At 33.4% G+C, this 12,692-nt stretch overlaps 1 protein-coding gene across 1 annotated transcript in view; it reads right to left on the bottom strand.

Annotated features, from left to right (window-relative positions):
* Positions 1-4,457: 4,457 nt before the first annotated feature.
* pknox2 (pbx/knotted 1 homeobox 2) overlaps positions 4,458-12,692 on the bottom strand; it is a 94,537-nt gene continuing 86,302 nt past the window's right edge. Inside the window, exons 13-17 of the mRNA XM_051121683.1 lie at positions 11,121-11,312; positions 8,332-8,474; positions 6,238-6,452; positions 5,399-6,132; positions 4,458-4,900 (exon numbers count right to left, since the gene is read on the bottom strand). Coding sequence (XP_050977640.1) covers positions 4,842-4,900; positions 5,399-6,132; positions 6,238-6,452; positions 8,332-8,474; positions 11,121-11,312 — 1,343 coding nt within the window. The 3' untranslated portion in view covers positions 4,458-4,841. The remainder of the gene's footprint in view (positions 4,901-5,398; positions 6,133-6,237; positions 6,453-8,331; positions 8,475-11,120; positions 11,313-12,692) is intronic.

Raw genomic sequence — 12,692 nt, 5'->3', positions numbered from 1 at the left:
GTGCCACTGAGCTGAAGGAAACTTGCATATTTTGCTAATTACTGATGTTGAAAATAGTCAATTATTGTCATGGTTTGGGCTGTACTAATCAGTCGGCCTGGGAAAAACATTTGGAGTAATGTTACAATAGACTGCCAAAAGTAATAGCAAATCAAGGAGAAGAAAAACTGTCTGAGGAACAAAAGGTGTTTGTGGTTGGCCAAATTTAACCAGGATTTCCAGGGCAAGAATCTTGACAACATTCGTGTTTGTTCTCACAGGTGAAATATTAGGCTAATATGTTAATTATTACTGCTCGTACATATCTTTACCACCTACTAACTTTAGTTTGTCAAAACATTGCACCCTTTTCCTTCTTACAAAGTCCTTCTCTTTATGATTTAGCAGCTTCCACACATTTTTTCTGTGGTTTAGACAGGCATAAACTAGCAAAACAACACATTCACCGGTACATTAACCGTGCAATCCATCCTGTTGTTTACATCCGAGTACTGCCAATATGGCCTCACATTCGGGTAACTGACCAAATCGTGACATAAGTGCAGACCCTCCACTGGTTGAGCCAAGATGCAGTGTTGTGCAAAGGTGAACAGATTTCTGAAATAAAAGCCATGGACATCTCTAGTAGAGCAGTTAAAATTTAGTTAAACCAGTTATTATTTTTGAAATCAATTCAAGAATGCCAAAAAAAAACACACAGCTACTACACTGAATTGCATCGCAATTAAAAACTTATAATAACATGCTTCATTTAATTAATTATTGTATTAATCTAATGCAACTTAAGTGCAGTTTTTAATGTCTTCCTCTTCTGCCCCCTTTTCACTACCACTTCCTTAAAAAATAAGCCTATTAACTGACATTTCTATTATAGACATTTCTAAATGTTAATTGTTATTTATTATAGACATCATAACCAGGCACTCACACACACGCGTTTGTAAACAACTCTGACAATAGTGACACATCTAGCTGTTTATTTGCATCTTGCGTCATAAGCACTGCCTTTTAAGGCTTTATGTGAAATTAAAAACAGTTGAACATTTTAAAATCTCTTCAGACACATGCATTTGGTTCCCTTACCTTGAAACCAACGACGCCTCCGTTTTGCACCTGCGGGCCTTCACTGGTCTTTAACAAACTTACAGAACGACCCCAAACAGAGACAAGATAACGCGACTTGAAGCTCCAGAAGCGAGCAGCGCCCTCCATGGGTCAAAACTAGCGTTTAGAACTGATTCTCATTTATTAGGACAGACTAGGCCTACAACCTACACACAAATTCACAGTACATAAAAATGCCAGAGCATATTTCAATATTTCAAGTACTTTATTTACAAACCTTCTGTTCTCCAAACAGGTGCTGTATAGTCTCCTGGAAGAAATGAAACAAATTTTGTCTTAGACTCGCCATTTCTTCTTTTTCATTAGAATAATACACACATATATGTATGACGGTTTATTTCAACAAACCGGTTATAAAAAGGCGATTATTTTACGTCATGCCATAACTATTAAGGGTGTTACAGCCTACTTTTTTGTGTCTTTAAAGATATATGCTAAATATTATTTATTAAGTTCTGTTGAGCTGAAGTAAATTTTGATATATAACTAAATCCTGCCATCATGTGGACAAAGTCTGTATGTTTTTCTTTTACAGAGTAATATTTCGCCTAAAATCCCATTTAGAGTAGACCAGATACAAAAAATCAACATCACTTACCAAGGTCTGATGAATCAAGGTCTTTCATGCTTTCCAGTCCTATCTGTTTCATATTCATGAGTGGGCTACATATATACCTGTAGCAAAAAGACCAAAGGCCTAATGACTTTCCAATTAGCGTTTCTGTTTTCGCCCTTTCAGGCTTCTCTCCTCTAGAGCTGATTTACTATTTGCTGTTCTGCTCTCACCTCTGAGAAGACCATTATGAAATCCTCTGGGCAGATCTCCGCTTCAGTACTCCATCAAACTAATTGAGTTTCTCCCGGCTTTTAGCAGGCTCATTAACTCAACTCTGATCACAGGGCAAACCAAAAGATGGTATTGATGGTGTGTTACTCAAGTGACCCCTTCTCTCCATCGGTGCTACAGTAAATAACACCGCCACGCATTGTTGTCCTTGTATAGGCCGCTGCAAGAAAACACATCAGTGTGGATCTTTAGTACACATGACGTGCGTAGCTACTGAATGTGGGGCAAATATGAGCAGCTGTGACCCCCTTTCATGGTTGATTTGAAATTGTTTATTAGATTCAAACGACTAGCATCTAATTTACACTTGCTCAATAAGATCCAGACTGTTTTGCCTATTGCCCTCCTCGGGTTCTGTCTGTGGCCATACTGTGAGAATAAAGTGTCTTTGAGATCAAACATTGGTGCTGAGCAAATGGATCTCACACAGAGAGGGCAACAGATGGACTGGGCATGGGAACAAGGTATAGCATCTCTCCAAACAGACTTTCAATGAGCCACAGCACAAACACGGAGAGGCCAATGATAGTAAATGATGTAAGGGACACTGGGCTTTTACTTCCCTGAATATTTTTGAAAGTCACTGTATATTTCTTCAAGCTCAGTTTGCCTCACCCTGACATTTGTGACCCTGGACCACAAAACCAGTCTTAAGTCGCTGGGGTATATTTGTAGCAACAGCCAAAAATACATTGCATGGGTTAAAATTATTGATTTTTCTTTTATGCCAAAAATCATTAGGAAATTAAGTAAAGATCATGTTTCATGAAGATATTTAGTAAAATTCCTACTGTAAATATATCAAAACTTAATTTTTGATTAGTAATATCCATTAGTTGGAGCTTCATTTGGACTACTTTAAAGGTGATTTTCTCAATATTTTGATTTTTTTGCACCCTCAGATTCCATATATTCAAATAGTCGTATCTTGGCCAAATATTGTCCTATCCTAACAAACCATGCATCAATCGAAAACTTGTTCATTCAGCTTTCAGTTGATATATAAAGCTCAATTTTGACAAATTGACCCTTATGACTGGTTTTGTGGTCCAGGGTCACATTTAATAACAAATTCTTATCTTGAAAATGTTGTCTTCTAAAATCTTCATTTTATAGTTGTCTATGGGGTTCATTGTTTACCCTGGAGCTTTTGTGAAAAAATATGATGCTGGTATTTAGCTTGGAGTGAAAAATTCACGCAATTTATCCAAAATATCCAACATCTTCAATGTGGAAATAAGCCTATGGGCGAGACTTCCGGTTCATTAGCTGCTAGGAAATAAGGAGAAAAACATCAATGTGTAGTAAATGGTAAAACTGTTTGCAATACAAACCAGTGCTCATAATTAAGACAATACATTAAAATAATATAGGAAGTAACACCAATTTGCAATATAAAGCAGCAAAACCTGTTTTGTGTAGCTAAAAATAGCTTGAAACGGATGAGACCCAAAGCCACACCCATAACATTTACAAATGGCCTTACGGGAACAATAAAGTGGATAACTTACAAAATATTTTTGTGACAACTCACCTGTGTGACAACTAGCCCCGGGCTTTTGTTTATTATAAAATACTGCCTAATGGTATCATTTTAAAAATAACTGTTGTCCTACATCTTTAAAATCTTGACTGGTCTTGCAAACTTATTGTTTTTTAGATGGATGTACTGTACTTTTAGTTTAGCGCTCCCAATATGTCAAACCCACATTTTCAGTGCTCAGATGCGTGAACCTTTAAGTAGATACAGTAAAACGTCACACTGAAGAAGGGGTAAAGTAACATCTCTAAAACATAAGATACGGAGCCATAGTCTACTGATAGCTCTCGTGGGAATAGAAACTTGAGAAAGTCTGGCAATTATGGGACAAGTTAATTCTCATAGGAGGAGGTGATATTTCTCTCTAAGGTACAGGAGAAGAGTGCATAAGTCATGCTATTCTGTAAGTATAAAAAGTATACTTGATTTATGTAGTGCTAAATGTCTTATATTTTATTTAATGAAAACTGTTTATATCCACTGTATTTTTCAACACGGAAATAGACTTCCGGTTCATTAGCCGCTATAACGAGAATAATAACATGCAGTAAATGGTATAAGTGTTTGCACTACAAACCAGTGTGTTCATAATTAAGATAATACATAAAAATAATATGGTAAGGCACACGTATTTTTAGTATCAAGAAGCAAAACAAGCTGCTTTGTACAGTTAACTTCTGGATGGAGGTGAGACCGGAAGCCGGTCAGACCCATAAAATGTACAAACGGCCGCGCCTGCTTTTACGGGAAGGGTTGCCAGGTTTTCACACAAATATATAATATAAAATTTTATATAAAAACTAATAATTCCTATCGTTAACAATGATGAAACCATGATATTTTTTTCTTCAGGATTCTCTGAAGGATTATTTATCTTCTGATCTCAAATTTTTGAACAGTAGTGCATATACTTAATGTGTATTGTGAAAATGAACAAACAAAACACAAATACAAACAAATTTTATTTCACCTACTTACAAAAGAGAACAAAAGGTCAAGCATCCAGTTTTCAAAGAAGTATGGAATCCACAAAAATCAGATAATAAGAATGAAAAGAATAAATAAAGATATTTAAAAATGCTCAAGTTTAAGAAGGCGAACTACTGGAGGCTTTTCAAATAGTACAGACTTTGAGTTTTTTTATTCCTGAGGTGATTTGTGTAAGAATTATTTAAATCCAGATATTTTAATGAGTCTGGACTATAATGGAGGAGTTCTAGCTATTGGATGTTCTAGTCTATCTTCATCTTTATTTCATCTCAGAGGTTTAGCTGTTCTACGGGGCCCTCTAGAGTCTGACAGTGCTGGTTCAGTCCATTGGCTGCTGCTTTAGGCAAAACAACAAGTTGTAGTCTCCTTCAACTCATGGTACCCCTGGTGGTTAGGCTCTGTAAAGAGACAGAGAGTGCTGTTAGGGGCATAAATTTTGATGCTAAATGCGAAAAACGTTCAAATAAAGTGCACAATGCGGCTGCTAGAACCGATGAAGAATTGTTTTTCTTTAAAGCCTCCATTAGAACAGACAATTTTTGTAATATAGAGATGAGATACATTAGTAACGATTGCACAGACTTCCAGAAAAGCGGTATGAATTAAACCTACTAGTATTTAAATCTGTGGAATTCAGTTAACTTGATTATGGGAATATGGTAAAAATAACAATGTGCGTTTAGAAGCATACTCTTATTTAAATGCTATATAAGGGTAATTTTTTGCACATTATCTCTTAAGTTCACACATGATGTTACACATACAGTAGGGACACAAATGCTTTCCAACATCATAAGTTTATGTCATTTTGATGATTTTCTGAACGTCCCATATGACAGCCACGAAAATGCCAACGAGCAGGATGCGTTTAAGTATATAGATGAGAGTGACTGTACCAAGCGTCATGTCTTGTTCCACAAGAGGGCGCTGCTCTGAACAGTTCACTGTGTTTCCTTTGGCTGCTCCCAGCACAGTCATGATGTCTACTAGATTGAGTTTGCCCTCCTCTCTGGCCTCTCTAATCTCCTCCTCGAGCTCCTCGGCGGCCTCAGCCGCCTCTTCAGCCTGCTCCCCCGTCAGCGCGCCCTTAGCGCCCTTCAGTCGAGGAGGTGCCAGGGAGCAAACGGCCCTCAGGCGGCTGTACGATCGCAGCTGCGCTACGTTGGCGCGCAGGAAGAGGAGCAGCACGTTGAGATCGTTAAGCGGGCAGCCCAGTTTCTGACCGCTCATGAGCCCCAGTCCGGGCAGCACCTCGTAAAGGGAGAGGAAGGTTGTGTCCCAACAGAACAAACGCAATAGGCTAAAGAGAACAATCGGAGCTAGCAGCACATAGACGGCACCGTTAGCTACGCTAATGACCTGGAACACAAGTAGGCCAGTCATTTTACACTGAACTAGCTCAGGCACCCAGGGCTGGTCGCGGAGGAGGCCGGTGCGCACGAAGCAACTGAATTCGTCTTGTAGAAAGGCGGAGAGGTGGAAGTAGATCAGGTATAGGCACGAGGCGGACATGAAGGTCAGGAGCAGGAAGCCTCGCAGGAAGAGCATGCTGACCAGGAAGTAGGAGCTGTGCTTGCACTGCATGTATCTCTCCAGCAGGGGGTACTCAAAGTAACGCTTGCGCTTGGCTCTAAAAAGACAAAAATAAAATGATTTCATGTTTAATATTTGAAAAATAAGAAAAATAGTTCTTTAAAATAAGACGGAAAAATGTCAAGATTTGCATATACTGTACCTCTCAAGCTCAGCCTGAAATTGCAGTGGGTGTTCTGATTGCTGTTTTAGGTCCAGGATGTTTTGAGCCAGGCGGACAGAGCGGTTGTAAGACTTGTCCAGCTCGTCGATGATGAAAAACAGATCAGAGGTCAGGCTGGGGACGGCAAGATACCGCCAAATCAGAGCCGGCAGGTACATCACCATGGCCATGACCAATAAGGAGTATGGAAACATCTGCACAAGCAAGACCAAAAACTTTACTGTAGATTTTATGACAAAGTACAATTTATTTATTTATTTGTACTTACTTATTAAATAAAATATTACTTAGAATATTTGTATTATGTATTTATGTAATAAATAAAATTCATATATCTATATCTTTCTATCTATATATATACATATAATATTATTTATAATATATATATATATATATATAATACTGTTGAAATTTATATTTATTTATTTATAATATTAATATTTATTAAGCTATTTATAATTTATATTATACTATATTATGATATCAATAGTAATTTGCTTATTAATTAAAATATTATTTATTACTAGTACTTTTATTAATATTTATTTACTTATTCAATAAAAATTATACATTTATATAACTTCTAATGCATCTCTATTATGTATGTATGTAAAAATAAAATTAATACATTGTTTATTTTAATATATGTTTATCATATTACTATTTATTTATTTTCATATTACTTGTTAAAATGTATCATTTTTTACTCATTTATTTATGTTTATAATATTAAAACGTATTAATTTAAATATTCAGAATTTGTATTATACTACATTATTTATCTATGACATCTATATTAATTTGCTTATTAATTTAAATATAATTTATTAATAATACTTGCATGAATATTTGTTTACTTATTTAGTAAAAATAATGCATTTATTTATACAACTTTTAATGTATTATAATATTATGTTTCTATTATTATGTATTTATGTCATAAATAAAATTAGTATATTATTTATTTAATTTATAGATATTTATAATATTCATATTTGTCATTTTTACTCATTTTTTCTTTATAATATAAATATTTATTAATTTAGCTATTTGTAATTTGTATTATACTGTTATTTATCTATTATATCAGTATTAATTTGCATATTACATAAAACATTATTATTAATAATTATATTTGTATTAATATTTATGTACTTATCCAATAAAAATAATACATTTATTTATAGAACTATGTATTAATCTGTCTATTAATAAGTATTTATATAATAAATATTATATATATATATATATATATATATATTTAAAATTTATTTTAACTCTAATTATTTATTTATATTTTTATTAATATTATTAATATCAATATTTTTACATTAATACTTATATTAATATTTATTCACATTAATATTTAATAATCTATATAATTTCTAACATAATATATTATTGATCTATGATATAAATATTAATGTGCTTATTAATAAAATATGTCAATATAATAATTGTATTAATAATTTACTTATTCAATAAAATAATACATTTAAACAGCTTCTAAATGTATTAATCTCTCCATTATTACGTATTTACGTAATAAATAAAATGAATATATGATATAATATGTATTTATTTATTTATAATAATAATATTTATTAATCTATTTGTAATTTGTATTATACTATATTATTTATCTATGGTATCAATATTAAATTACTTATTAATTAAAATATAATTTAAATATAATACTTGTATTAGTATTTTTTTACTTATTCCACCAAAATAATAAATTTATTTATACAGCTTATAATGTATTTATCTCAAATGTATGACGTAATTAAAATGGACACAAATTAGATAATTGTTGAAAAAAAGTGAAAGTCAGAGCTGTTTTTTTTTCAGGGTCATATTTAAACTTATGACATTAGATTGCAGACTAGAACAGATCTAGTTTCAGCTACCCTTCTAAAACTCAAAGCATATAAAACCATTCGCTTTTTTCTTTCTTGCAAATCACAAAAAAAGCAAGTTTCCAAATGCTTTCCATTTTATGACACTGTCTAGGAAAAACAGCAGAGACATTAAAAATGTCATTTGTGATGTATTTTTGAACGTTTTACTCACTTTATGTACCCAGAGTGAACGTTCTTCTAAGTTCCCATCTGTGTCAAACTCATGGTGCATGAGAGAGTCCCAGCAGTACGTATCCACATATGCTGCCTGCTTTACTGTGAAGTTGTTGGGTGGAAAGCAGCTAATCTGTGGGCCTGGGAAGAGAAAAAGAGAAAATGAACATGCTGAGACATAAATGACAGTATTTTAGCGTCACTTGATGCTGTATAAGTGGAGAAGCTGGGTGGCACGTCTGTAATAGCACAAGATCTTTTCCAGGGATACAGATGGTGAAACCACCAAGGCAGGCAGGCAGGAAACACCCTTCTGTGGAGAGTTCTGCTGCCTGGGCGAAAGGGTGTGACCCAGCTGCTGAGACAAGGCCAAGCCCTACTTTATATGGACCTCTTAAATATCTGTGTCACCCTCCAAAACCTACAGTCAGCCTCCAATTTACTGACTGAACACTACGTGCCCCAACCCACGAGTTTTATGGATAACTGAGCTCCACTGAACATTAAATTACATGATACCAAACCAAGAGAGATATTCATAGACATCTGAGTTTCCTAAAAGCTTTCATGCTAATCTATTTATGCCAGTAAATATACAGTGGGCTTAAAAACTTTAAGACCACGCTGAAAATGAATATACACCACCTGTCAAATGTTTTTGAACAGTATGATTTTTAATATATTTTTTAAATAATTCTCTTCTGCTAACAAAGCCTGCTTTTATTTGATCCAAAATACAGCAAAAGCTATTTTGTGAAATATTTTTACTATTTAAAATAACAGCTTTCTATTTAAATAGATTTTATATGCATTTTATTCCTGTGATTTCAAAGCTAAATTGTCAGTATCATTACTCCAGTCATCAGTGTCACATGATCCTTCAAAAATCATTCTAATATGCTGCTTTGCTGTTCAAGAACCATTTTTTATTATTATCAATATTTAAAACAGTTGAGTACATTTTCTTAAGGATTCTTTGACAAATTTAAAGATCCAAAGGTCAGCATTTATCTGAAATAAAAAAGCTTTTGTTACATTATACCATTCCAAAACTTAGAATCAGTATAATTTTATTTATTTATTTATTTTTTAGAACTTACAGAAATTAATACTTTATTTAGCAAGGATGCTTTAAATTAATCAGAAGTGAAGATAAAGATATTTATAATGTTACAAAAGATTTCTATTTCAGATAAATGCTGTTCGTCTGAACTTTATATTCATCAAAGGAATCTGAAAAAATCCTACTCAGCTGTTTTCAACAAAATACGAATAATAATAATAATAATAATAATAATAATACATTTATTAATATTCAGCAAATCAGAATATTAGAATGATTTGTGAAGGATCATGTGACTGGAATAATGATGCTAAAAATTCAGCTTTGAAATCACAGGAATAGATTATATTTTAAAATAGAAAACAGTTTTACTGTTTTTGCTGTACTTTTGATCAAATAAATGCAGGCTTGCTGAGCAGAAGAGACTTATTTAAAAAACATAAAAAATCTTAATGTTCAAAAACTTTTGACTGGTAGTGTATAATGTATTTTATTTTTTATATATTGATTAATATACATTAATAGCTAAAGATTTTCATGATTTTGAAGTAATTTGAATTATTATATTAATAAAAAATACACACAGATATAATAAACAGACACCTGCTTTTCTTATTAGTTTCAATCTTATGCATTTAGTAATATTACATTTTATTTCATATTAATTCTAAATCATACATAAACAAAAAAATGTTGTATACTTACGTTTCTTTAAATGTTTCAAGCTTAATCTATTTATGAAAATTAATTTAAACCTTGAAATTAAAATGTCTATCCATTTGATTACTCTGAAAACTATGACATTGTACAATATAATATATATTATTATTATATATTATATAATATTAAGTAAATTATTAAATATAAATATAATAAAAAATTAAATATATACATTATATCTAAATATAACATCTAAATTTGAATTCAGTAATTGCAGTTCTGACATTGGTCATGTAATCATGTGAAACACTTTGGTCGGATGGTTTTCAAAATGCCTTTTGGCTCATACTCCAGTCATGTTAGATAACACGATCATCAGGTTTTCGTTCCACTGTAAAGTTTGTGTTGATGTTCTCTAACCAATAACCTGAGTGTTGTCAGACCACTATTGAAAGCAGGAAGAATCAGTTTGCTTGCCTTGCACGTCTCCATTTAATTAGCATATCTTCTCGTTAGTCTGAAATAGAGAGCTGGGAAAGAGCAGACTGACTGTAATTACAGACCCTTGTCATCTCTACACGTCTCTCTTAATCATCCTCATGCCAATTAACATCTGTGTGAGCTGATTGCAGACCAGCTCCAGAGGAACTGATTGCAACCTCAAAGTCAACTGCCTACACAAAACAGACAGTTCTCTCCAATGCACTGTTGGCAGGAACGCTAAAGTTAGTGGCATTTATAGCCAGCAATTGGCACCCACACCATTCTAGTCACTAAAGATTTCTCCCCTGAAAGCAACTCCAGTTGGTTTGCGATGTCATATAAATTGCTAATAATCATTAGCAGATGCTTAATTCTCATATTTCACCACAGTTTTCCTTCCTAAGCAGTGAAGATAGCGCTGTCACCTCAGATGAACACTAATTACATCCAACGGCCCATCAGCCCAGCCCTCAAGCTAATGGTCAGTCAATTAACTCAAGGGTTTGTGAAATTACTGCAGTGCCAGTGCCACTCTGAGGTCCTGAGATTCTCACACTAGGGAGAAGAAAAGAGCTGCTAACCGATAGAAATCTCTCTGGCAAAGGCCATTGACACCAGAAGGAGCGGCAGGCCCACAGAAACGAACTTGATGACTTTATCCAATGGCAAATCCAGCTCCAGGTGTTGAATGCGATTGTCCCCATTAGTATCCCTCAGCAGGGCATCAGAGAGCATCGCCTGTGCGGCCGCGTTGGCGATAGACATGCTGGCAACTGTGGAAAACAACAGAAAAGCACAATGATATTTTTTCTGGTTTAATCATCTGTGCTGTCATTCATATACACAAAATATGTGACCATGGACCACAAAACCAGTCTTAACTAACATTGGTATTTTTGTAGCAATAGCCAAAAATACACTGTATGGGTCAAAATTATGGATTTTTCTTTCCAAAAATCATTAGGATATTACGTAACGATCCACGAAGATATTTTGTACATTTCCTACCGTAAATATATCAAAACTTAATTTGTAATTAGTAATATGCACTGCTAAGAACTTCATTAGGACAACTTTAAAGGTGATTTTTTTTCAATTTTTTGATTTGTTTGCACCCTCAGATTCCAGATTTTCAAATAGTTGTATTTCGGACAAATATTGTCTTATCCTAACAAACCATACATCAGTGGAAAACTATTAATTATTTATTTAGACCCTAAAAACACACCCTTTTGACTGGTTTTCTGGTCCAGGGTCACATATAATCATTAACATCAATATATAAGGGACAAGTTTACTTATCAAATAGCACTTTGATGATGTGGTTTAATAGCAAGTGATACAAGAACACATTTAATGAATGATTAGTCTTACTTACATGATAAAGTATCAAATTAAGCCTTCCATGAAATTATTTCATTAAACAGTAATTATGTCTTCCATTAAATGTGTTAGCAGAGTTCGCATTAAACGGAGTTCGCATTAAACAAAACTACTGATGTACTGCAACTTTAACACACAAGTGTTAAACAATGATTATGTAGCACAATGTTGTGCTTTACCACGTACAACACGGGATTATCGTCTTTTTAAAGCCGGGTTAAGAAGAGTTTCACACTGCTTTAAAGCCATTTTTTAATCTTGGAATATAAAACGATGCTCCGGCCCATCAAACAACCAATCACACGCGGAATTGCGCTCGCGTCATTAAATATTCATTAGTTGTGTACAGTCACACAAACTTTCACGAATTTTGAAGGGGAAAAATGTCGAAACGAATTAATTGGATTGAAGAAGAGTTTTGTTTATACAGTTGTGGTCCGTACATTTTTTCAGGACAAATTTAATGGTAAGGTAAGGAATATATAAGCTCAACGACAGCGACACACGACAAATAAGAACTAATAATATCCCGAGTGTTAATCAAGTAGCGTCCTGTAATTGTCCAATTAAATGCTACTGAAAATATGAAAAAAAAACAAAAAAAAAAAACAAAAAAAAAAAAAAAAAAAAAAAAAAACATGCAAATAAAAACATTAACCTGTTGTTACAAATGTACAGAATATCCCGGATAAATTCTAACGCACGGTTAAGGTTGTAAAGTATAAAGCATTGAGGGGAAAAAATAAATAATTATTATAACCTATGGTTTA

Source organism: Labeo rohita, chromosome 10, assembly GCF_022985175.1.
Source record: "Labeo rohita strain BAU-BD-2019 chromosome 10, IGBB_LRoh.1.0, whole genome shotgun sequence".
Lineage (NCBI taxonomy): Eukaryota > Metazoa > Chordata > Actinopteri > Cypriniformes > Cyprinidae > Labeo > Labeo rohita.
The sequence above is the reverse complement of the archived record's forward strand: the minus strand, read 5'-3'. Positions and strand labels throughout refer to the sequence as shown.